Source organism: Mustela nigripes, chromosome 16 (genome assembly GCF_022355385.1).
Source record: "Mustela nigripes isolate SB6536 chromosome 16, MUSNIG.SB6536, whole genome shotgun sequence".
Classification (NCBI taxonomy): domain Eukaryota; kingdom Metazoa; phylum Chordata; class Mammalia; order Carnivora; family Mustelidae; genus Mustela; species Mustela nigripes.
The window spans coordinates 14,588,388-14,615,730 of NC_081572.1; the positions used below are offsets into that span (position 1 = coordinate 14,588,388).

General features: G+C 39.0%; 1 protein-coding gene across 1 annotated transcript; it reads left to right on the top strand.

Moving 5' to 3' along the window:
- Positions 1-24,761, top strand: CCDC47 (coiled-coil domain containing 47). The gene is made up of 13 exons (XM_059380503.1): positions 1-197; positions 6,431-6,699; positions 7,136-7,243; positions 7,721-7,895; positions 15,881-16,002; positions 16,234-16,299; positions 18,713-18,814; positions 19,022-19,132; positions 19,864-19,949; positions 21,285-21,343; positions 21,692-21,801; positions 22,013-22,180; positions 23,039-24,761. Exons 2-13 carry the CDS (start codon positions 6,436-6,438, stop codon positions 23,117-23,119), a joined length of 1,452 nt encoding a protein of 483 aa, XP_059236486.1. The 5' UTR covers positions 1-197; positions 6,431-6,435; the 3' UTR covers positions 23,120-24,761.
- Positions 24,762-27,343: the final 2,582 nt, after the last annotated feature.

Genomic DNA, 27,343 nt, shown 5'->3' on the forward strand with positions numbered 1-27,343 from the left:
CGCGGACAGTCCGCACGCATTCTACGTAACGGATGGCGGAGACTACGTGAAGAGTGGCTTAGCGTGACTGAGCTACCTAGTTCGACTGCGTCCTAGAGAGATCGGGGGCAGGAAAATCGCGGTGACCGCTTAAGTGGCAGCCGGTCCTAGAAGCGGCGGCTGCAGGAGCGCTGGGCCGGGTTCTAGCCGCAGTTCAGGTACGAAACGGGCCATGACGCGTTAGTCGGTGGGGCCCAGCCAGGCCGACCAGTGACTTTTAAGTTGCGTGGCCTAGGCAGGTCCCGTTTCCCACCCAGCCCCACTAAGTCAGGCCCGGGGTGACATGGATCGCGCCTTCTCACCTCTCCTGGCCTTCTTAAAAACAGAAAACAAACTTCGTCCACCCCAAGGCCCATTTTCTCTTGGTCTTCGGGGTTGGGGTGATTTTGACGTTTTTGAGAACTTGCCTGCAGAGCTACGGGCAAATGCCAGCTAGAAGGGCAAAGTTACAGGAAGCTACAGGGTGCAACAGGAAGAATGGAGTATAACCGTTAGGATGAATTGATTCTCCATGGTGGGAAAGACTAGACCCCAGTGGCTTAACAGAAGCAACAACCTCTGGCTGCTTTTCTCGGAAGCTTTCTGACATGAGTCCGTTTGTATCCGAGGGGTGTAAGGAGACAGGAAAATATCTACATGTTTTTCAAAAGTCTGGTAGTCTGGTAGTTGTCAGAAAGGCCTAATCTAAAATGACAAGTGGACGCGTGGGTGGCTCTGTGTTAAGCGGCTGCCTTCGGCTCAGGTCAGGATCCCAGCATCCTGGAATAGAGTCCCACATTGGGCTCCTTGCTCAGCAGGGAGCCTGCCTGTGCGCTCGCACTCTCTCTGACAAATAAATCTTTAAAAAAATAATAAAATGACAAAAAGGAATGATTTCCCCCACTTATTCCTCTTCAGATTTTTAAGTACAGACCCAGTTACCCAGAGACCACCCAGTGAGCTAGGGAGATAACTAAACCAGACCTGTTAGTGCTTGTGTTCCCTGCCCCAGGACTCTCAAGACTGGGAGGCCTGGCAGGGAGTTGTGCCTTTGAAAAATGAGATGACAGGTGCAGCAGAGAAACTTCTCAGAAGGAAGGCCAAGATATAAGTGGCTTGGATAACTTTAACCCAAATAACCTTGAAGAAGCTGTGGTACAGTGCTGAGTTATCTTAGAAATGTTTCTATGATGTGAACATTCTAACTGGAAGTTGTGATTGAAATGATGACTTTTTTGCAGTTATTCAAGTTGTCTGTGCCAATGTTAATCTTTATTTGCTTCTATTTGAAAAAGTATAAGATTGAGATTTGGACAGGGAAGCTCTAAGAATTAAGTTTTTTAAATCTTAAAGGGTGTTCATAGGCACAGGCCTTGAAGGAAGTAAGGAGAAATAATATTTATTGAATGCCTTTTATATGCCGGCACATATCTCCTGTAATACCAGCTACATCCTTATGAGGCAAATAGTGAATAGGTATGTGGGGAACAGGGAATTTTAAGTAATTAGTACAAGATCATATGGCTCGTAAATGGTACTGCTGATGTTTTAAACCAAATGTAACTCAACCAAAATATGTGCTCTTTTTCACATTTCTTCCACTTTTAACTATAATAAAAGATTATTAAAGGAACTAGAGATATTTGGAGACATATCACAAACCTCTTTAAGGTTACTGTTAACCTGGTGCTAACCTCCAAGACCAGATATTGGAAAGGATATGCCGTTGGCCTGTCTTTTATGGCATTTCTCACATTATTTGTGCCTTTCAAATTTTATTAATTTCGTTCAATTTTAAGTACATTTTTTTCTTTCATTTTTAGATTTATTTACTTATTTGAGAGAGAGAGAATGCATGAGCACGGGGCGGGGCAGGGGGAGAAGCCGACTCCCCACTGAGCAGGGAGCCCAGTCCCTTGGACCATGACCTGAGCAGAAGGCAGACACTTAACCTACTGGGCCACCCAGGTGCCCCTAATTTTAACTATATTTCTTGATCAGCCATGGATTGCAAGGTATTGGGCAATAGCCTTTGATAGTGAACTGATTCCTTTAAGAGTCTACAGTGTTATATAAATATGAGATACAGAATATTCACTATCCCAGAGCACCTTGAAAGAGTAGTGCTCACTCCCTTTACCACCCACTCACCTCGCTCAATCCCCGCATTCTGGCTTTCATTTTGACCACTTCCTTGCAGTTGCCAATAGTGATTTTGTTACAAGTATTTGGAAATTTCTGGTCCATGTTTTGCTTGAACTTTCTGCAGCAATTGAAACTGAGTTCTTTTCCATCTTAGAAATATGCTTCTCCTTTGACTTCTATAATACCACTTTGACAAGAGTCCCTTCTTTTTTTTCTTTCTCTTTTTTCGTTTTTTTTCCTCTGTGATGAGAACTTTTTAACATCTACTCTTTTTTAAAATTTTTTAAAAAATATTACATTTATTTGACAGAGAGAGAGACAGTACAAGCATACAGAGCGGCAGGCAGCGGGAGAAGGATAAGCATGCTCCCCTCCAAGCAGAAACCCTGACACAGGACTCCATCCCAGGACCCTGGGCTCATGACCTGAGCCAAAGGCAGACCCTTAACTGACTGAGCCACCCAGGTGCCCCCATTTTTTTTGCTAACCATTCCTTCTTAGTTTCCCATTCCAGTTCTTCCCATTATGCCCACCTCTTAGCTGTTATTTGTTATTTGTTTCAAGAGTTTTGGTGTTTGTTTTTTAACCTAATTCTTAATACTCTTTGGGGAGCTCATCTATTCTGGCATCCTCTCTATTTCTATCTTAGTTGGGCTTCTGTCCTGAACTCCAGACTTCTGTTTCAAACCACTTCCTTTTCTCCCTCTGTAAATAGGTAATAATTCCTTTTTATAGGGAGTTTGTGAAAATCAAGAGGTAAATGTTAATCATCTAACATACTACACCTGAAAACACTCCAAACTTTTCAACAGGTACTAAATTTAATTTATCCCCCCCCCCCCAACAATTTTCCTCCTTTGTTCTTTATCTCAAAGATGACTTTGTTCAGTTATGATTCAAGCCAAAACTTAGAATCACCCAGATCTTCCTTTCCCACATTCCTATATCCAGTCACTTTATGCTGACCAGTATAATTCTTAGTAATGTCAAGTTGTTTTCCTGTTCATCCCCAATAGCATTGCCAGTTCAGTCTTGTTTTATCTCTTACCTAACTATCTCAGCCACTTTTACTTTTCCTGTCTCAGGTACATTCCACCTGAAATCCAGTTCACCTTACATATGAGTTATCAGGGTTAATTTGCAAATCTGAAAGTGCCATTCTCCTACCTAAACTCTTAGTTGATTCTAAGCACCCAAACTTCTTCGTGTGGTATTTAAGTAAGGATCGCATGATCTGGCTCTTGCTTGCCTTCCTAGCCTAATTTCCCTGACTTGGGTCTATAAACCCAATGCTCCATTTTACCAGACTTCTAAGATACCAGGGCTCTGTGCTATAGCTATCCCATAGTCTGCAGCACCTCTTCTTGAGCACAGAAACCATGCTTTTTTTGTTTTATTTTTTATTTTTAAAGATTTCATTTGGGGCAGGGCGCCTGGGTGGCACAGTGGGTTAAGCCTCTACCTTCAACTCAGGTCATGATCTCAGGGTCCTGGATCTAGGACTCTCTGCTCAGTGGGGAGCCTGTTTCCCCTCTCTCTCTGCCTACTTGTGATCTTTCTCTCTGTCAAATAAATAAATTAAAATCTTAAAAAAAAAAAAAGATTTTATTTATGTGTGAGAGAGAGAGTGTGCACGTGCGCATAAGCAGGAGGAGTGCCAGGCAGAGGGGGATGCTAGCTCCCTGCTGAGCAAGGAGCCAGATGTAGTACTCAATCCGAGGACTCTGGATCATGACCTGAGCCAAAGGCAGATGCTTAACCAACTGAGTCACCCAGGTATCCCTTATTTTTTTAAAGAACTTTTTACAAAAGCACATCATAGAAAAATTAAGAAGTAAAGGCAAAATGCCCATTATCTTACCATACAAAGTAACTACTATGATACACATCCTTCTAAACCTTTTTGTTGTTGTGTATTTGCTTCTAAAACAAGAGGGGTTCTTAATTCATTTGTAACAATTTTTAATGGACAAAAAATAAATTTGTTTTTTTGTATGTACCCACAGTTTAACCCCACAGTTTCAAATTTTTTACTATCACAAGTAATACTTTCAGTAACACATCTTGAAGCAAAAGTATCATGCAAATTTATGATATTTTCCTTCTGTTGGCATAGTATTTGATGTGATGATGTGTTCAGTGAGGGTACATTTGATTAGATATAGTAGGATCATCTTATGGAAAGCAGCGAGAGCCAGAAGAATTTATAATACTCTGTAGGAATTGGTTAGCCTTTCATGGTTATTGAATTCTTACGTAACAAAAGTTGTGTTTTAGAAAGGCAGTGTGTTTTTTTGGGGAAGAGAAGTAGGGTCGGGGCACCTGGGTGGCTCAGTTGTTAAGCCGCTGCCTTCGGCTCAGGTCATGATCTCAGGGTCCTGGAATCGAGTCCCACATCGGGCTCTCTGCTTGGCGGGGAGCCTGCTTCCCTCTCTCTCTCTCTGCCTGCCTCTCTGCCTACTTGTGATCTCTCTCCGTCAAATAAATAAATAAAATCTTAAAAAAAAAAAAAAAAAAGAAGTAGGGAATAGGGAGAGAATTGAGATGGGGAGACCATTTAAGATAACACTGATTCTTCAGCAGGTGTTGATAACTTGGATTGTCATGGTGGCTTTGGGAACCAAACAAGGAAACACAAGGATTTGATGTCTGATTAGATATGAAGGAGAAAAGGAAATGAGAAAGTAGATATCTTGCTCTTTTCAACAAGTAAAACTGGAAAAATGGGATTGATGTTAACATAGAGATAGAGAAATTTAGGTATCTGTTAATTTTGAGATGTTTGTAGGGCAGTGGTTAGCAGACTGTAGCCTGAAAGACAGACTGTCTTTGTATAGTGTATGAACTAAGAATGGTTTTTACATTTTTAAAGGGTTGTTTTAAAAAAGAACATGTAATGGAGAACAGTATGTTGTACACAAAGCCTAAAATATTTATTATTTGACCCTATTCAGAAAAGTGTGTAGAGCACAGAACTGGACATGTCTGTTACACAATTGGTGCTATAAGGCTGGTGTTTAGATGAGAGGGGAGGACTAGAAATACAGCCTAAATAGATTTGATGGTTTAACTCTTAAGTACTCTTCAAACTCTAGATCACAGGTACTCCCTTTTTTGGGTAATGTCTTAACCTGTTTGGTATGATGATTTCATTGTCATCTATGTTTTCATATCGTTTGGCACATTTTTGTCACAGATCTGATTTCATTATATTTGTTGGTTTGGAAACTTTTTTAGATCGTGGAATACCTAGTGTTCTTTTCAGAAAGCTGTGAAATGCTGATGTATTTAATTCCATCATGTACACTAGGAACAATTTTGTTAGAAAAAAATTACTACTTTAAGTGATGTGAAATCACAGCACTGGCTTACAGTTGAGAAGCAGGTTGAGAAGTGGTTCACAGTAGGGATTCTGGGGGAATAACTGGTTTCAAATCATAGCTCTGTGCCACTTGGTATCAGTATTACTTAGCATCTCTGTGCTTCATTTTACTTATCTGTGAAACGGAGATGTTAATGCTACTTTTCTCAGAAGGTTGTTATGAGGATTAAGTTAGTGGCTTCTTATAAAGCCTTTAGGACAGGGCCTAGAACTTTTGTATCTTAAATGTTTGCTTTGATGATGATGATGTTCATATATCACACACAAAGTTGACCTAAGGATGAAAGGTTTTTTCTATTCACGAATGATTGCTAATAGATAAACAGTTGCATTTTGTTATTTCATTATACTACTTCCCACTTCCTAAATGCTTAGGATTAATACATAGTGTTAATGGAAATCAACCTAAAGGAACATATGGGTGGCTCAGTAGGTTAAGCATCTGCCTTCGGCTCCAGTCATGATCCCAGGATCCTGGGATCAAGTCCCACATCGGGCTCCTTGCTCTGTGGGTAGCCTGCTTTACTCTCTGCCTGTTTTTCCCCCTTCTTGTGCTCCTGCTCACTCTCTCTCTCTGACAAATAAATAAAATCTTAAAAAAAAAAATCCACAAAAAATAACAATAATAAAAAAAGAAACCAAAGAAATTAAATGACTTATCCAAGATCTCACAGATAACTAGTGACAGAGTCCAGACTAGAACCCAGTCCTCCTGCCCCTTACCTCACTGCTCTTTATATAATGCTATCTGAAATGAATTATTAAATTTTTAAAAGCAAGAGGGTCACAGATTTATTTTTTAACTATTTACAAAATTTGATTGGTATGTTTAGAAGAATAGCTGTCTGTTTAGCGTTTTGGTTCATTTTTTTAACTCATTTTTAGGTGCAATGAAAGCCTTCCTTGCTTTCTGTGTTGTCCTTTTGGTGTTCGGGAGTGTCTCTGAAGCCAAGTTTGATGATTTTGAGGATGAAGAAGACATAGTAGAATATGATGATAATGACTTTGCTGAATTTGAGGATGTCACAGAAGATTCTGTTACTGAAAATCCTCAGCGGGTGATAACAACAGAAGATGATGAAGACGAGACCACTGTGGAGTTAGAAGGGCAGGATGAAAACCAAGAGGGAGATTTTGAAGATACAGATACCCAGGTGAGGTTCTTTTTCTTGATTTTGGAAAGTGGAAGGATGTGAAGATTTGTAACTGGCACTTTCTCCAGACATTAAAAGTAACACCCAGATCTAAGGAGATCTTTACTCTCTGCTATCTTCACTTTTGTTCAGTAGGCAGAGTTCTAGATGTTTTGTGGTATGTTCCATCTTTTACATTGATAGAAGAATGAATTGTATTTTTCTTCTCTATGGAGACCCTGGTTGAAAGGGGTGGAGAATGGATCCTGTGTGTGGGTGGGAATTGTGTCAGTTCAAATGCATGGAGAGTTAGCATTTGTTACAAATATGTAATATTTCTGTGTTCTGTGCTGCTACTTACATGTTTTGTTTTCCTCTACAAATGTTGCCTACAAAAATGAGATGCAATTGCTGGGCACCTTTGTAGGGGAAAACAGATTGTTCCTGCTTTTTGTAGGAGGGAGATACAGAGAGTGAGCCATATGATGATGAAGAATTTGAAGGTTATGAAGACAAACCAGATACTTCTTCTAGCAAAAATAAAGACCCAATAACAATTGTTGATGTAGGTATACCGGATTCTGAATTCCAGACTAACCAACAAAATATCTGGCTGTTATTAATCCCAGAAATATAATTAGTGACATGTAGCTGGTGTTGATGTAATAGTGAGAATTTGACATCAATTCTAATGATAAAACTCCACACCTAGAGAAGCAAGCCCTATTTTTTTTTTCTAGTCTTCTAGTTGTATTTATCAAGGAATGATGAAGAGACTGGAAACTGAGTTTATTTGGTTGGTAGGACTCAGAATCAAGTTAATAGAAAGGGCTTTCCAGTTTTTCATTCCATTTGATTGTCCTAACATTTCCTTAAAGAGTCTTGCCAAAAGCTGACCAAAATGGGCATATTTTTCAATGTATAACCATATTCAGTGACAGTTACCTAAATTATCCACTTCCCTTATTCCTCTTTATCCCATGAGTTAGACTCCATCCTTCAACCTCACCCAACATTAAGTGGAATGATTGTTCATCTTTAGGTGCCTGCACACCTCCAGAACAGCTGGGAGAGTTATTATCTAGAAATTTTGATGGTGACTGGTCTGCTCGCCTATATCATGAATTATATCATTGGGAAGAATAAAAACAGCCGTCTTGCTCAAGCCTGGTTTAATACTCATAGAGAGCTTTTGGAGAGCAACTTTACCTTAGTAGGTAAGTTAGGCTAATATAAATCCAGCTGCATGCCTGATCGCCACCTGGTAAGAACTGTTTATTCTCCTCAATATAAGCATCTAACTGCTTTCATGCACTGCGGAAGAGGATCCTTTTTTTTCCTCTTAGGAAGGATTCCGTTTTTATTAGGTCTCACGTAGTGGATTAATTGCATCTATAAAGTAATCTTCTAATTTTTCATTAATCAGTAATTGCCAGTTAGCAGTTATTGATTAACCTCTTCTGATTGGAATGAGATAATTAGTGCTATTAAAACAAGTTGATAGGGACGCCTGGGTGGCTCAGTTGGTTGGACAACTGCCTTCAGCTCAGGTCATGATCCTGGAGTCCCGGGATCGAGTCCCGCATCGGACTCCCAGCTCCATGGGGAGTCTGCTTCTCTCTCTGCCCTTCTCCTCGTTCATGCTCTCTCTCACGGTCTCTCTCTCTCAAGTAAATAAATAAAATCTTTAAAAAAAAAAATAAATAAATAAAAATAAAACAAGTTGATAGAAGTCTGCCTGGAAAAAAGGAATTTTGGCATTTCAGGTATCTTGATAAATGCTTTCATTTCATCATTTAGAAATTAAAAATCCTTGGGGCGCCTGGGAGGCTCAGTGGGTTAAGTGTCTGCCTTCGGCTCAGATCATGATCTCAAGGTCCTGGGATCAAGCCCTGCATCTGGCTCTCTGCTCACTGGGGAGCCTGCTTCCCCCTCTCTCTGCCTACTTGTGATCTTTCTCTGTCAAATAAATAAATAAAATCTTAAAAAAAAAAAAGAAATTAGAAATCCTTTAGAATTTCCTCACATTCTGGGAACTTTAGTTTTGGATCCACTGAAAAGGTATGCACTGAAGGACCTTAGAGGAAGCCCTGTATGTGGGTAGTGTAGGGAGTAAGCGCCTCAGTTTGGCCTTTCACACATTGTTTACTTTTAGTAAGCAAGTATCCATCTCAGCTCTTCCGCTGACTGTTTCCGTGTTATGCTAGGTTCTTTGCATACATTGTTTCTTGTTTTTTTTAATTTATTTTAATAAACATATGTATTTTTATCCCCAGGGGTGCAGGTCTGTGAATTGCCAGGTCTGCACATTTCACAGCACTCATTGTAGCAAATACTCTCTCCAATGTCAATATCCCCACCACCCTCTCCCGTCCCCCCTCCCCCCAGCAACCCTCAGTCTGTTTTTTGAGATTGAGTCTTTTGATCCCATCTTCTTTCATTTTTTCTTTTCCTACCCCCCAAACACCCAACATTGCATCTCCACTTCCTCATATCAGGGAGATCATATGATAGTTGTCTTTCTCCGGTTGACTTATTTCACTAAGCATAATACCCTCTAGTTCCACCCACGTCGTCACAAGTGGCAAGATTTCATTTCTTTTGATGGCTGCATAGTATTCCCTTGTATATATATACCACATCTTCTTTATCCATTCATCTGTTGATGAACATCTAGGTTCTTTCCATAGTTTGGCTATTGTGGACATTGCTGCTATAAACATTCAGGTGCACGTACCCCTTCAGAGCACCACATTTGTATCTTTAGGATATATACCCAGTAGTGCAATTGCTGGGTCATAGGGTAGTTCTATTTTCACGTTTTTGGGGAACCTTCACACTGTTTTCCAGAGTGGTTGCACCAGCTTGCATTCCCACCAACAGTGTAGGAGGGTTCCCCTCTCTCCACATCCTCGCCAGCATCTGTCATTTCCTGACTTGTTGATTTTAGCCATTCTGACTGGTGTGAGGTGGTATCTCATTGTGGTTTTGATTTGTATTTCCCTGATGCCAAGTGATATGGAGCATTTTTTCATGTGTCTGTTGGCCATCTGGATGTCTTCTTTGCAGAAATGTCTGTTCCTGTCCTCTGCTCATTTCTTGATTGGAGTATTTGTTCTTTGGGTGTTGAGTTTACTAAGCTCTTTATAGATTTTGGATACTAGCCCTTTATCTGGTATGTGGTTTGCAAATATCTTCTCCCATTCTGTCAGTTGTCTTTTGGTTTTGTTAACGGTTTCCTTTGCTGTGCAAAAGCTTTTGATCTTGATGAAATCCCCTTAGTTCATTTTTGCCCTTGTTTCTGTTGCCTTTGGCGGTGTTCCTAGGAAGAAGTTGCTGCGGTTGAGGTCAAAGAGGTTGCTGCCTGTGTTCTCCTCAAGGATTTTGATGGATTCCTTTCTCACATTGAAGCCCTTCATCCATTTTGAGTCTATTTTCGTGTGTGGTTTAAGGAAATAGTCCAGTTTCGTGTGTGGTGTAAGGAAATAGTCCAGTTTCATTCTTCTGCATGTGGCTGTCCAATTTTCCCAGCACCATTTGTTGAAGAGGCTGTCTTTTTTCCATTGGACATTCCTTCCTGCTTTATCGAAGATTGGTTGACCATAAAGTTGAGAGTCCATTTCTGGGCTCTCTATTCTGTTCCGTTGACCTGTGTGTCTGTTTTTGTGCCAGTACCATGCTGTCTTGATGATGACAGCTTTGTAATAGAGCTTGAAGTCCGGAATTGTGATGCCACCAACTTTGGCTTTCTTTTTCAGGATTCCTTTAGCTATACAAGGTCTTTTCTGGTTCCATATAAATTTTAGGATTATTTCTTCCATTTCTTTGGAAAAAATGGGGGGGATTTTAATAAGGATTGCATTAAATGTGTAGATTGCTTTAGGTAGCATAGACATTTTGACAATATTTGTTCTTCCAATCCATGAGCATGGAACATTTTTCCATTTCTTTGTGTCTTCCTCAATTTCTTTCATGAGTACTTTATAGTTTTCTGAGTATAGATTCTTTGCCTCTTTGGTTAGGTTTATTCCTAGATATCTTATGGTTTTGGGTGCAGTTGTAAATGGAATTGACTCCTTAATTTCTCCTTCTTCTGTCTTGTTGTTAGTGTAAAGAAATGCAACTGATTTCTGTGCATTGATTTTATATCCTGACACTTTACTGAATTCCTGTACAAGTTCTAGCAGTTTTGGAGTGGAGCCTTTTGGGTTTTCCACATAGAGTATCATATCATCTGCAAAGAGTGATAGTTTGAATTCTTCTTTGCCGATTTGGATGCCTTTAATTTCTTTTTGTTGTCTGATTGCTGAGGCTAGGACGTCTAGTACTATGTTGAATAGCAGTGGTGATGACTGACATCCCTGCCGTGTTCCTGACCTTAATGGAAAAGCTTTTCAGTTTTTCTCCATTGAGAATGATATTTGCGGTGGGTTTTTCACAGATGGCTTTGATAATATTGAGGTGTGTGCCCTCTATCCCTACACTTTGAAAAGTTTTAATCAGGAAGGGATGCTGCACTTTGTCAAATGCTTTTTCAGCATCTATTGAGAGTATCATATGGTTCTTGTTCTTTCTTTTATTAATGTATTGTATCACATTGATTGATTTGTGGATGTTGAAACAACCTTGCAGCCCTGGAATAATCCCACTTGGTCGTGGTGAATAATCCTTTTGATGTACTGTTGGATCCTCTTGGCCAGTATTTTGGTGAGAATTTTCGCATCTGTGTTCATCAAGGATATTGGTCTGTAATTCTTTTTTGTTGGGATCCTTGTCTGGTTTTGGGATCAGGATGATGCTGGCCTCATAAAATGAGTTTGGAAGTTTTCCTTCCATTTCTATTTTTTGGAACAGTTTCAGGAGAATAGGAATTAATTCTTCTTTAAATGTATGTTAGAATTTCCCTGGGAAGCCGTCTGGCCCTGGACTTTTGTTTGTTTGGAGATTTTTGATGACTGTTTCAATCTCCTTACTGGTTATGGGTCTGTTCAGGTTTTCTATTTCTTCCTGGTTCAGTTGTGGTAGTTTATATGTCTCTAGAAATGTATCCATTTCTTCCAGATTGTCGAATTTGTTGGCATAGAGTTGCTCATAGTATGTTCTTATAATTGTTTGTATTTCTTTGGTGTTGGTTGTGATCTCTCCTCTTTCATTCATGATTTTATTTATTTGGTCCTTTCTCTTTTCTTTTTGATACGTCTGGCCAGGGGTTTGTCATTCTTACTAATTCTTTCAAAGAACCAGCTCCTACTTTCGTTGATTTGTTCTATTGTTTTTTAGTTTCTATTTCATTGATTTCTCCTCTGATCTTAATGATTTCTCTTCTCCTGCTGGGTTTAGGCTTTCTTTGTTGTTCTTTCTCCCGCTCCTTTAGGTATAGGGTTAGGTTGTGTATTTAAGACCTTTCTTGTTTCTTGAGAAAGGCTTGTACCGCTGTATATTTTCCTCTCAGGACTGCCTTTGTTGTGTCCCACAGATTTTGAACTGTTGTGTTTTCATTATCATTTGTTTCCATGAATTTTTTCAATTCTTCTTTAATTTCCTGGTTGACCCATTCATTCTTTAGAAGGATGCTGTTTAGTCTCCATGTATTTGGGTTCTTTCCAAATTTCCTCTTGTGATTGAGTTCTAGCTTCAGAGCATTGTGGTCTGAAAATATGCAGGGAATGATCCCAATCTTTTGATACTGGTTGAGACTTGATTTATGACCCAGGATGTGGTCTATTCTGGAGAATGTTCCATGTGCACTAGAGAAGAATGTGTATTCTGTTATTTTGGGATGAAATGTTCTGAATATATCTGTGATGTCCATTGGTCCAGTGTGTCATTTAAGGCCTTTATTTCCTTGTTGATCTTTTGCTTAGATGATGTGTCCATTTCAGTGAGTGGAAAGTCCCCTACTATTATTGTATTGTTGTCGATGTATTTCTTTGATTTTGTTATTAATTGGTTTATATAGTTGGCTGCTCCCATGTTAGGGGCATAGATCTTTAAAATTGTTAGGTCTTCTTGTTGGACAGACCCTTTGAGTATGATATAGTGTCCTTCCTCATCTCTTATTATAGTCTTTGGCTTAAAATCTAATTGATCTGATATAAGGATCAGCTTTCTGATCAGATATATATATCTGATATAATATATCAGCTTTCTTCTGATGTCCATTAGCATGGTGCATTGTTTTCCATTCCCTCACTTTAAATCTGGAGGTGTCTTCAGGTCTAAAATGAGTTTCTTATAGGCAGCATATTGATGGGTTTGTTTTTTTATCCATTCTGAAACCCTGTGTTTTTTGATTGGGGCATTTAGCCCATTAACATTCAGGGTACCTGTTGAGAGATATGAATTTAGTGCTATTGTATTGCCTGTAAGGTGACTGTTACTGTATATTGTCTCTGTTTCTTTCTGATCTTCTACTTCTAGGTTCTCTCTTTATTAAGAGGACTGCTTTCAATATTTCCTATAGAACTGGTTAGGTGTTTGCAAAGTCTCTCAGTTTTTGTTTGTCCTGGAAGCCTTTTATCTCTCCTTCTATTTTCAACGATAGCCTAGCTGGATATAGTATTCTTGGCTGCATGTTTTTCTCGTTTAGTGCTCTGAATATATCATGCCAGTTTTTTCTGGCCTGCCAGGTCTCTGTGGATAGGTCCACTGCCAATCTAACGTTTTTACCCTTGTATGTTACAGACTTTTTTTCCTGGGCTGCTTTCAGGATTTTCTCTTTGTCGCTAAGACTTGTAAATTTTACTATCAGGTGACGGGGTGTGGACCTATTTTTATTGATTTTGAGGGGCATTCTTTGCATCTCCTGGATTTTGATATTTGCTCCCTTTGCTATATTAGGGAAATTCTCTACAATAATTCTCTCCAATATACCTTCTGCTCCCCTCTTTCTTCTTCTTCTGGAATCCCAATTATTCTAATGTTGTGTCGTCTTATGGTGTCACTTATCTCTCGAATTCTCTCCTCATGGTCCAGTATTTGTTTGTCTCTCTTTTGCTCAGCTTCCTTATTCACTGACATTTGGTCTTCTATGTCACTAATTCTTTCTTCTGCCTCATTTATCCTAGCAGTAAGAGCTTCCATTTTTGATTGCATCTCATTAATAGCTTTTTTTATTTCAACTTGGTTAGATTTTAGTTCTTTTATTTCTCCAGAAAGGGCTTTTATCTCGCCAGAGAGGGTTTCTCTAATATCTTCTATGCCTTTTTCGAGCCCAGCTAGAACCTTGAGAATTGCCATTCTGAACTCTAGATCTGTCACTCTGAACTCTAGATCTGTCACATTACCAATGTCCGTATTGATTAGGTCCCCAGCCTTAGGTATTGCCTCTTGTTTTTTTTTTTTTGTGGTGAGTTTTTCCGTCTTGTCATTTTGTCCAGAAAAGATTTGCTTTCTCCTCCTCTGGAATACAAATCACTGTTCTCCTTGGTAGGTCACATTGGTCTTGGCTGGGTTTCTTGTTGATCTTCTGGGGGAGGGGCCTGTTGTAGTGATTCTCAAGTGTCTTTGCCGGAAGCGGAATTGCCCCACCCTTACCAGGGGCCGGGCTGAGTAATCCGCTCGGGTTTGCTTTCGGGAGCTTTTGTTCCCTGAACACTTTCCGTAGAGTTCCAGAGGATGGGAATGAAAATGGTGGCCTCCCAGTCTCTGGCCCAGAGGAACCGGGAACTCCGGGTCCCACTCCTTAGTGCGCCCTCAGAGAAGAGTGCCCAATCGTTCCGTCTCCTTGGCCTCTGGCAGCGCTTGGAGAAAAGTGCTCAATGGCTCGCGCTTGGCGAAAAGCGCTTGGTCGATTTTGTCTCCCTGGCCTCCGGCTGTGCTCCGAGCTCACCCAGCCTGTGCCCGGTTCAAGGTAACCCGAGCTGAGAGCTCACTCCTCAGCTTTGTCGCTGTAGCTGGCTTCCCCACTCTAATACCTGCGAGTTCTGCGACACTCAGACACGCCCGGTCCTTCTGTGACCCCGCGGGACCTGGGATTACGCTGACCCCACATGGGCTTCCCCACGATTTAGCCTCTGGAGCGATGTCCCTCCATGCAGCAGACTTTTAAAAGTCCTGATTTTGTGCTCCGTTGCTCCGCCGCTTGCTGGGAGCCAGCCCCCTTCCCCCGCAGTCTATCTTCCTGTCACTTTGGATTCACTTCTCCACAGGTCCTACCTTTCAGAAAGTGATCGATTTTCTGTTTCTAGAATTGTTGCTCTTCTTCTCTTTGATTTCCCATTGGAGTTGCTTGTGTTCACAATGGTTAGATAAGCTATCTAGCTGATCTCCGGCTACCTGATATCGTTTCAGCCTGCTACTTCCCTGCCATCTTGACTCCTCCCCCATTGTTTCTTATTTAATCTTTGCAACAATACTCTCAGTTGGATATGTTTTTATTTTCTTAAGGAGGAACAAAAGTCCAGAAGTATTAAAATTTGTCTAAGCTATTAAATTGCAACCATGATATTAGAACCTAGTCTGCCTGCTTTTAGTGTCCATGCTTGCTCTCTCCACTGTACCAAAGTATTTCAGGGTCGTTTTTGACTTGGAAATTAGGGGAAAAAATGAACAGCCTTTAATGCCTTCCACTACCCCTTATGTTTTCATTTGGTGTTTTGGTCTGCTTTACCTTGTGTCATTGAACAATTTCTTTTATACACTTAATGAATTAAATGAAGGAAGAAATGATTGGTTCTCGATCTAAAATACAACTCTTAATAGCACTATTACCATGCTGCTGTTGGAAAACTAAACTTGGTTAAAGTTAATCCATAGGAGACATAGGAGGGAACGATGAATAGTTCTTATTAATGGTATTTTTTTATTCACTGCAAAGGAGTTTTGTTTTATCTAACCTTTGATAGAGACATTTAAACTGACTTTGCTCCATTTTGTATCTACTTTTGAGAAATTTATATTCCAAACTAATCATCATTATCTACAAGTAATACTAGTAGAGTCCGTGATTATTTTTTTTAAGATTACATTTTTCAGTAATCTCTACACCCAACGTGGGGCTTGAACACACAGTCTGGAGTTCAAGAGTCCCATGCTCTACTAACTCAACTAGCCAGGCACCCCTAGAGTCCATAGTTTTTTGATGGAGACAAAGAGTATTAAAAGGAATGATGACCATCTATTGTATGTCCAAAGGAGAGTTCTGTAAGATAGTAAAGCCCCCACATTTTCAGCAGATCACATTAAGTGGTTTTACCCCCAGGGGATGATGGAACTAACAAAGAAGCCACAAGCACAGGAAAGCTGAACCAGGAGAATGAGCATATCTATAACCTGTGGTGTTCTGGTCGAGTATGCTGTGAAGGGATGCTTATCCAGCTGAGAGTAAGTATGGAATTTCTGGTACAATGGGTATCTTCCTTAATTGTTTTCCAGTGTGATTCCAAATCCAAATTCACTATCTCATCCTTTCTTTTTTAGCTAAAAATAAAATATAAAAATCATCTTTCTACTAATTAGCAAATGTAGATTATATTTCTTAAAATATTCGATTCTCCCTTCATGGTCTTTTCTTTATAGTAAAAAAGAGTTGCAACTATTCTTTTGTTTTTTCAGTTCCTCAAGAGACAAGACTTATTGAATGTCCTGGCCCGGATGATGAGACCAGTGAGTGATCAAGTGGTATGTATTCTACCTGCTGGTTTTCTCTGTATAGATTAAATTCTTAACTTCTTAGAGTTTATTCCATTCCTGGATGAATTGTTTGAATTTGAAGCAACTTGGCTCCCTTGTCGAAAATAGACCTTTTTCTGTTTAGATGGCTTATCTTCTTCTTAGTGTACCAACCATGGAGAGTAGGGAACATGTGTTTTTTTGTAGGGAAGGAGATAATACTCTATCACTAGGTAAATTAGCTGAATCAGCCTGGATGATGGAGGGGAAAATAGTTGTCACAGTTTGCTCTCACATCTCACTCTGTGCCTCGTGAATGCTTTGATCTTTGACAATAAGGTGGGTTTCTTAAATATTTTTTGCTTCAAGTAATATATCTTGGGCTGAATAAGTTCAAATCATGATCTGGGGACCTTATTGTTTTGTGTATCTTCTTCCCTTTATTTGTATCAACAGGTTAATCTGCAAATTGTGTCCTTTGCCAGAAGTGCCAAATCCCCCCCCCCCCTTTCATTCATTCAACAAATAATTGTGCTGGCTCCCACTGCTATGAGAAACCAAAATATACTGAAAAACACAGTTTCTTTTATATAAACTAGAAGAAAAGAAATGTCTACATATGTGTCAAAATACAAAGTAATATTTGGTTAACAAATACTGTATTAGTAATATGATTAGATACTTAGAAATGTCATTAGATCAAAACTCATGTTATTATTTTAAAGGCCTCATATTTAGTTGCAAATCTATATCTTTTACTTATTTTCATTTTTCTAATATGGCCACTGATGGTTGGTTTAATCCACTAATTTTTAAAGCCTCATCAGTTAAGAGTCCTCTGTCATTCTTTCTCCTACTAGATACCGTCTTATTAGGTAGGAAACGAGATTTTGATGCCTCTTCAGCTATCCTTTTGTGGAAATTACTCTTTAGAGTGGTTTTTTTTTTTTTTTTTTTTTTTAAGATTTTTATTTATTTATTTATTTGACAGACAGAGATCACAAGCAGGCTGAGAGGCAGGCAGAGAGAGAGAAGCAGGCTCCTGCTGAGCAGAGAGCCCGATGCGGGACTCGATCCCAGGACCCTGAGACTATGACCCGAGCCGAAGGCAGTGGCTTAATCCACTGAGCCACCCAGGCGCCCCTAGAGTGTTGTTTTAATCATTTTCAGTTCTTCCTTGAAGTAGATTTAGTATCTTTTCTTGAGTCAGCCATTGTTTTATCTCTTATTTTTTCTGCAAAGATAAACAGCCTTAACAAACACGATTCTCTGTATTTTTCAGTCCTTTTTCTGGGTTTTGTTTAGGTGTTTTGTGTAACTTCTGCTCAGTGATGAAAGAGCAGAAAACCTTTCCTTTTAGAGCTGCCATCTTTCCAGGTCTTTGTTATATTTCCCTACTTTAACACTGCCCTCTATATACTGATAATTTTTGACCCAGACATTTTAAGTATAGTTAGGATGACAAATGTTTTATCATACCAGACTCTTGAGGTTTATAACTTTATCTTCCTGGTCCAGTGCGGTATATTCAAAACTGTTTATCTGTGGTGTTTTCCAACATGAAGAGCCAGTTCTCTGGTTGTCCAGATACCAGCTGTGTGTCCAACAATTCAGTTCAATTCACATCTGTCTTGGAGTTAGGGCCAGACTCCACAGGTTAAAGTCTCAGTTCCATAAGACTGTTCACACTTCAGATGCCACTTGCAGGTCTCAGGCAAGTCTTGGACTTCTGAGATTACTGGGCTATAAATCAAGAGTTCCCATGGCCCTTCTTTGGGGTCCCGTAGTTTGTTAGAATGGCTCCGAGAACACAGGAAAACATTTTTATTGGCGGGGTACAATTCAGGAATAGCCAAATGGAAGAGAGGCAAGTTATAGGAGTGGGAGTGGTATGCAGAGGGCTTCCAGGCCCTCTCTGGATACACTGCCCTCCCAGCAAGTCCAAATGTTCAGCAACTTGAATTTTGAGAGCCTGGGGTCCTCTTTTTAAGGTCATTCAGGTTGTTGACAGAAGTCAGCTCCCCATGGTTTTAAGTCCCCATTTTCTTACTGTTGCCAACTGGAAACTATTCAGCTCCTAGAGACCATTCTGAAGTCTTTGCACATGGTCTCCATCCCCCACCCACCCCCATAAGCCCTTTCCCAATTCAAGTCTTTTCTTCAACTAGGGTGCAGACCATTTTGAGGGCTTACTTGATTGGGTCATTCCTAGATAAAGTCCCTTTTGACTCAGTGTCATCTGTTCAGCAGCCTTCTGCCACATGACACCACATAATCACAGGAGTGATAGCCACTGCACTCCCAGCTTCCTCTCACATTCAAGGGGAGGATGTAGACACCAGGGGGTGGGACTCTCGGGGGTCATCATAGGACTCTGCCTATCACAGAACCTAACAGGTGAGTTTTGTTGTTGTTTTTAAAGCAAATAAAAGTAACCATGAATGATGAAGACATGGATACCTATGTATTTGCTGTTGGCACTCGGAAAGCCTTGGTGCGACTACAGAAAGAGATGCAGGATCTGGTATGTCTCACTGTTTTCAACTCCAATACATGTAGAACTGTTCCTCCTTATTACATAGGCATTCAACTCTAAAGCATAGGGTAATTAATTATATCATTTGACTTGTTAAGCACCACTTTGAAATAGGTCAGAACATATTATCTTGAGGAAAAAACGTTTGTGTATAATAAAATATCATGTCTTACCTTCAATTACTTCTTCCTCTAGAGTGAGTTTTGTAGTGACAAACCTAAGTCTGGAGCAAAGTATGGACTGCCAGATTCCTTGGCCATCCTGTCAGAGATGGGAGAAGTCACAGAAGGAATGATGGATACAAAGGTAAATGCAACAGAAGACCTACATTTGCAGACCATAGCAATTACAGGCGCTCCCCCTAAAAGTCACATTGCACAGCATTCTTCATTTTATGACATTGCTCCATCCCTTTCCCACACAAACATTAAAATACGTTCTTTAAGCAATGGATGAACTTGTCAAAAGACAGTTTGCTTAGTCAAGTACTTCTCTCTGAATCAAGAGCAATTTATTCCTAGGATTGCTAATGGCTTTCATGTTTTTCTAAAAGGACTATAGCATTGATCCTTATCACTATGTCATTTAGTCCATTTTTTTCCTAGCTTCAGTTAGTGTAGAAGAGGAAAAATGTATAGAGAACCATTTCTTACTGTTGGTTATAGAATGGTAACAGCCAGCATATCTTAGCATCACAAAAGTACAGAGTAGCTCAAAGACAGTTCTAATGTAAGTTCAAGGTGATGTGTTTATGAAGAGTCCCCTGAAATTATTTTAGGTTTTATCTTCATGCATTCATTCTTGTTTAGAACATTATTTTGAGATATAATTTCAGCTGCTCACTAAGAAGAAATTTGATCATTGGTGTGACTAAAGGTGCTATTTAGAGAGATCCCTTATCTAAATTTCATTTTTTAAAAGCTTTAACCCTAATGCTGTTGTGAAAAATCAGGGAGGATTAAGGAGTGACTATCATTATGAAAAAAGGGAAATGCATCAAACCCTACTTTAAAAAAATTTTTTTTTCTTTATTTCAGATGGTTCACTTTCTTACACACTATGCTGACAAGATTGAATCCGTTCATTTTTCAGACCAGTTCTCTGGTCCAAAAATTATGCAAGAGTACGTATGAGATAAAAAAAAATATTGAAATTAACCATCCCCATTAGCTTTCTGTGTTGAAACACCTGCAAGGTGCTTCTGCAATTTATCTTAACAAATGAGTGAGGGAAGTTGATGACAGGCTTTCTAAGCTTTCCTTCGCTTTGACTGCATGTGTCATGAAGGTAACTGAAAATTTATGGGCGACAAAGAGATAAGCCCCCCGTTTGCAGTGTGTCGCCACATGGATGCATCAGCCACTCAGTGAGGTAGATGAGACTCTTACAGGTTGGCAGATACTAAAGAAAATGCAATTGCTAATCTCTTTGTCCTTTGTAGTCAAAGTTTTTTTTTTTCCCCTTTTAAATTTATGATACAAATCTGTGATTTTGCTTTATGTTTGACTGCAGATCTCTGCATTTTATTTCATGGCCTTTTTGGCTTCCTTCTTTGAATAGTTGGGTGATTATATTCTTTTCTAGTATATTATCAGATGCTCTCAATGTGCAGAGTTTCTGGCTTCAGAGTAATATTATTTGAGTATTCATATTCAGAGCTTAAATTTGTTGCTTGAAATCACATCCTATCTCAGGAGTGCATACTTATTTAAGTTTACCCTTGGTGTAGAATTGGTTCTGACCTAAATTTTCGGTTAAGGGTCTCTCTCACATAATCTGTGGAGTTAAATACAGTTAAAAGCCAATCTGGATTTTATTTGTATGTCAGAATTATTCAGGACCTTATTCCTGTGGATAGTGTTGCATTCCTTGCCTTGCTTAATAATATCACTGTGGGCCAAGTATCATGTTGTGACATTCATGAAGCCTTTAATGTGTGAGGGAAAGAGGGAGGGTCGATAGTTAAAGATTACAAAGGAATCTTTGGTGAGTCAGAACTAAATTATATATGGTATAGTAGATCATTTCTAAATTAATTCTGAGCCTGACTCAAAAATAAAGATGCTTCATTATAGGGAGATAGAGTAGGAGTTGGAAATAAAATATAAAAATCCTTCAAAATAAACAAAAATATTTTTAAAAATACAATCATCATACTTAAATATAGGCTCATTCGGGCTCCCCAGGTGAGAGGAATATATCCTGCCTAGGGAACAGCACTGGAGGTGTTCAGGTATAGGATAAAGATCACTTGGGAATGTATCCATCAGATAAGACAAGTGGACCAGGGACCTGTAAAGCTCCTTCAGGCTCTGAGATTATATGTAACTGGGGATGCCAAGCCAAATACTGTGCTGATTATCTGCAGGAATCTGTTCATCTAAATGAATTGGGTGATAGACGTGACTGGGAAGTATCTCTCTTATGTTCTTTCTAAATAACCTTTCTTTTATGACAGGGAAGGTCAGCCTTTAAAGCTACCTGACACTAAGAGGACCCTATTGTTTACATTTAATGGTAAGTGTTCTGTAGTCTTGCCCAAGTTCTTCATTTTCTGTGAGAGGATCTTAAGGAGAATATTGTTCCTTTATGACAGCCCTAAAAAGCTACATTAAAACCCACCCATGCCTGCCAGCTTGTTGGTTTTGGGGTTTCTTCAATAAGAGATCCTTCTGTTTATTTTAATTTCTATTTTCTGCTGCTTTTTAGCTGCCTAAGACACTTGGAGAAAGGAGTCTATTAATACCAAAAAAAGGAATGTGGGGGGATTAGTTAATTAATTAATTAATTTTTTTTAAAAAGAGTTGGGTGACCCAGAAGGATTAGCTGCCATTAACTCAATAGGAAAATGGCTTTGTTTTCCAGTGCCTGGCTCAGGTAACACTTACCCAAAGGATATGGAGGCTTTGCTACCCTTGATGAACATGGTGATTTATTCTATTGATAAAGCCAAAAAGTTCCGACTCAACAGAGAAGTAAGACCCACAGCCTGTATTTTAAGTTGGCACCTTTTATTGTTGTTTTCCCACGGGGGGAGTCAGAGAGCAATGATTTCAGCGATTTTATCTTTGCTAGTTGACCTCAAAGTGCTAAATGGAAATAGTTTTATAAAAGTCCCTAAATGGGACTTGGTTCTGTTTGATTGAAATGGATTTCTTACAAATCGTCTTGTTTCTTGGGGAAAAGGGCAAACAGAAAGCAGATAAAAACCGAGCTCGAGTAGAAGAAAACTTCTTGAAGCTGACACATGTGCAAAGACAGGAAGCTGCACAGTCTCGGCGAGAGGAGAAGAAAAGAGCAGAGAAGGAGCGAATTATGAATGAGGAGGATCCTGAGAAACAGCGCAGGCTGGAGGTAAGACCGATGTTTCTTACCCTGCTTAATGGTAAAACTAGGGCTTAGAAGGGCACCTTCTAATTACGGTAACATAATTACTTCTAATTATGCATCATTGACTGTAAAGGTAATTCTGTGTAGGATGTACACAGGCTTAAAAGTTTAGCATTTTCTCTGCACTTGGGGCATTATTACTTAGTTGATAGCACTATTAAGAACAATAAATAATCCATCTTCCTCAAACCAGGTTAGATGAAGCCTGTGATCCTGGAGAATGATATAAATTATCCTGTCCCCAGCACAATCCCATTTTGAAAGTTCCACTCTCATCTTTCAAGCCAAACACTTAACTGAAAGAAATTAGGAATTTCAGTAGAAGCCAGCACATGTGCCCTGTGGTCCAATGCATCTTGTTTTATAAAATGTTTAATTTGATTATAGAATTAGAGAATCCTATTTTTTTTGTTTGTTTATATTTATGCACTGAAGTATTGTGCTCAGGTTTAATGTCTACACTTATAAGAAGAGATGCACCATTAATAGCCTAATTTCTGAACTGAAGTACACATCCTTGGCAGATAACATGTAAATGTTATGATGAAAGTTGGGTTAGTGTTTCCTGGGTATAGGAAAAATCAGAATAACAAAATTGCTTAAATGTAGTGTTTAGTTTCTTTCTAATTTGAGGTTTTAGTTACCGTTACTTCACTTTAAGCTAATTTTCATTAACCAGCATAGATATTAGCAGTTTTTATAACTGTCTTTTGGAAAGTTATAGACTATAGACTAGGTTTTTGAATAATATATGCAGTGTTCTAGTTTTGTTTTTTTCTATGTGTGCTTAGAGCTTAGTTTGGATTCCCTTTCTTTCTCTAGGAAGCTGCCTTGAGACGTGAGCAAAAGAAATTAGAGAAGAAGCAAATGAAAATGAAACAAATCAAAGTGAAAGCCATGTAGAATCATCATAGAGACCAGAGTCCTGATGCTACCTGTAAGCTCTGAATTCATGGGAAACATAAAAAATACCAGTCCATTTCTCATCTTAAAGGCCAAACACTCCCAAGTGACTAAGAAATCCTTATTTCATCACCTGTTCTGGTTTTGGTTCGGAGTTTTACAGAGGTTATAGAGGCAATGGAAGGACTCTGTTTCAGTAATTCTCTTCCAGATAACCAAATTATTTTGATTACTTTATAAAAGGAATGATACATGAATCTGTGTGGTTTTAAAATACTTTTAAAATTATAACATGAATCATCAGTGCTTTTAGTGCTTTGATGTTTGAAGAAATATCATGAAATTTATAGATACATAATTAGATTGTTGCTCTTTGTTTAAACTGGGTAGTTGCAAGGCTGTAAAGACTGACTCTAAACCAAGTTTCCACAAATAACTATTGGAATTGCACAATACACATTGCTTGGTGTTTTCTTCTGTGTGTACATTAACTTTGTAAAACAGTAAAATTTAGAACACTACATGTGGTATTGAAATTTCAGGGACTCAAAACATAATGTAGTTCAGTGTATGTTTTGTAGGTGGGAGGTGCTGATGACAGTGTTAATAGGGTTTAGGATATTTACACGTACATGGAAAATTCTAAGGATAGGTAGTACAGGAGCACAGTTTTTTCCTGAGCGGATAGATACCATGAGCTAATGACAATGTGAATGCTGTATTTAAGTGGTTGTTCGTTTTCCTTGAGTAACAAATGCATGAAAAATTAACTGCTTCACCTAGATCAGATCAGTGGTCTGTGTGAAGTTACACATGTTGTTCTTTCTTGGTTGTTGCAAACTATTGGGTGTGTTCATAGAGAAGCTCTGTTCTCTGTGTTATGGCCGCGTCCCTTTGCTTTTCCTTCTGCTTTTATTTCTTTCACAGTTGAGGCTAGATATATTGTTTCAAAGAAATAGCCATGAATATGCATAAATACACTTTTAAAAATGAGCTTTCCTAAACTATTGAGAGTTCTCTCTGCCTCTTGAGGAACTCTTGGGGGAGAGGCCCATCTATCTGCACGAGCATTTAGCTTGTTCAGATCTCTGCATTTTATAAATGCTTCCTACTTAAGAAAGCATTTTTTAAGTCACTGCTTGTACCAGGTAATTTTTGCTGGGGATGGGAAAAGGTTGGGTTTTTTGGTGGGAGAGGGGTGGGTGGATATTTTTTGTTGATGCTTTATGTGCAGGTGTGTTCTGAGGCAATAACAAATTGCTGTGAAAGCAGTATGTGCTGCTGCCTTTGTAACTGCATGGAAACTTTTCACATGGATTTTTCTCTAAGTTAATGCAGAAATGTGTAAACTGGGAGTTGCAAATGTAATATTTTTTTTTAACAGTTCATGAAATTAAGTTATTAAAATAACAAAATAACATAAGATTTAATTACTTTAATGCTATATAATTCTAGAATTAGCCTTGTTTTACGAAGTTTAAAATACATTTTAGAAATCAAAGTTGATATGCTTAGCTATCTTTTGATTATTAAAAGCTTTCTTAAAGTCCCACACATTTGGACCATGGCAGCTAATTTTGTAATTTAAGCATTCATATGAACTACCTATGGACATACATTAAACTAATTGACAAAAATCTCAGAGTGCCGCCTTTACTTTTCTGGGGTTGCCCTTCAAGAGTTAAGCCCCGGGGCGCCTGGGTGTCTCAGTGGGTTAAGCCTCTGCCTTTGGCTCAGGTCATGATCTCAGGGTGCTGGGATCGAGCCCCGCATCAGGCTCCCTGCTCAGTGGGGAGCCTGCTTTCCTTCCTCTCTCTCTCTGCCTGCCTCTCTGCCTACTTGTGATCTCTGTCAAATAAATAAATAAAATCTTAAAAAAAAAAAAAAAGGAGTTAAGCCTAAAGGAACGTTCTTTCTGTTCAAAAGAAGTCAGCACTGAAATGCTTTTCCTTCAAAGGAATTGACCTTGATAATAGTCCTTTAGTTTGTTACCAGTTATTTTTAGAATGTTTTGTATTTTTAGAGGTTTATATATTATTAATGGGCTTCTCTCCAAAGTCTGCCTCCTTAGTTAAGACACCATTATCTATACCGTGTAAGAGAGGAGAATATTGTTGACTGTCACATATTGGAAAACCACCAAGCCCTCCTTTTCTGCATTGCATGGGTCCTTAGGACAAAACAGGCACTGGACTGGAAGATAAAGACCTGGCTGTAGTGCCAGCAAAGTCAATACTAAGCCCTTGACTTTGGGCAAGTCACTAAACTCTTTGACTCTCTGTTCTGTTCTTCCTACAAAGTAAGGATAGTAACTGTTTTCTTCCTACCTCACAGGTAGGTTAGCTCGAAGACATATATAACATGTGTGAAATTCTTTCATAAACTACAGTACTTTAAACATGTGAGGTATCATCTGGGACTGTTCTCCAAGTGGTGCATTTTTGCTTTATTCTCTTTTGCTTTCCTTTCTCCCAATGGAAACCAAGTAGATCCTTTCAGGGTTCTCTTAACTTTATCTGCACAATGTGACAGGGTACTTTGGAATGTGGGTTGGGGGAACAGTGATATCTTTCTGTTTCCTTAGTAACAGAACCTTTTCCTGTCATGCACTAGAAGTTGAAACTTCTTTAGATGAGACTTAGACCAAAGAAAAATACTGATTGGTACTCCCCCGTACAATAGGAATAGGCACATGAAAATTATTATTAAAAATTATTAAAGTATTATACAAAGGATCTGTTGGTTTTGGTGGGATGGGTGAAATACTGAACTTTATCATCTCAGATTCCTTATCCTTATTGTTCATGTTTCTACTTATTTTGAATGTTTTTTAAGGATATAAAAGAGGGGGCGCCTGGGTGGCTCAGTGGGTTGGGTCACTGCCTTCGGCTCAGGTCATGATCTCGGGGTCCTGGGATCGAGTCCAGCATCAGGCTCTCTGCTCGGCAGAGAGCTCTGCTCTTCTCTCTCTGCCTGCCTCTCTGCCTACTTGTAATCTCTCTCTGTCAAATAAATAAATAAAATCTTAAAAAAAAAAAAAAAAGATATAAAAGGGGAGAGGTAATTACACCCAACAGGAGTGGCTTTATGACACCCTGCTAAAACAATAGTGAAAAGTATGATGTTCCTTATTTGCTAGAGTTTGGTGATCAGCAAAAGATTTATTTGTATTTGAAAAAAAGTGTAATGTTTTAATCCTTGGACAAGTTGAATGCTATCTTCTCAACTCCATTAACTGAGAACACCAACTTCAGAATAAAATGGACTTTTTTCTTCTGAAAGGCAGAAGCGTACATCTACTATACCACTTTTTTTTTTTAAGATTTTATTTATTTATTTATTTGACAGACAGGGATCACAAGCAGGCAGAGAGGCAGGTAGAGAGAGGGAGAAGCAGGCTCCCTGCTGAGCAGAGAGCCCGATGTAGGGCTTGATCCCAGGACCTGAGATCCTGATCTGAGCCCAAGGCAGAGGCTTTAACCCACTGAGCCACCCAGGTGCCCCTACTATACCACTTTTAATGGATATTTTGTTCTTACCTTCATCTTTTAAAATTAACTACCAAATAAAATTAACTGCCTTTTAAAATTTCACCTCTTTGGTTTCATCCAAATAGGGTGACTTTTAATTAAGACAGCCAGGCCTTTTTAAGTAATTATTTCCTGTCACATTTTGAACATAAATGCTTATATCACTTACTTCTGCATCTTTTTTTTTTTTTTTAATGTAACTATCACTTAGAAAGTTTGTAGCAAAGCTGGAAGCTAAAAGCCAGTTTTCTGCTTTAGGAAAGAGCCCTGGGTTTGTAGCAGAGACCCTGGTGCTGTCCTAGTGTTGGAACAAGTCTGTTTCCTCCTCTGTGAGGGAGCATTCTCCACTCTTCCTCCTTGTGATATAACAGACAACATGTATAATGCACTGACATATAAAATGTCCTACAAATTAAATAATCCTGTCCATTTTACTAAACAAAACATCATAAGCATTTCCCTCACTTGAGTATTCTAGGCAATTAGTTTTACCTTACCTTTCTGACAATTTATATGGTATCTTGAAGAGGCCAGTGAATTTGGTTTAAACTGGATGCTTTGAGTTGAAAGCAAAACTTGCTCATCACAAGTCAAAAGCAAAGCAGGGAGTCTTTGTAAACTCTGAAAGTTGACCTTCCATTACACTGGTTTTCTAAGTTACCTGGATTTAGGAGGTCCATTTGCAAGGAAAACT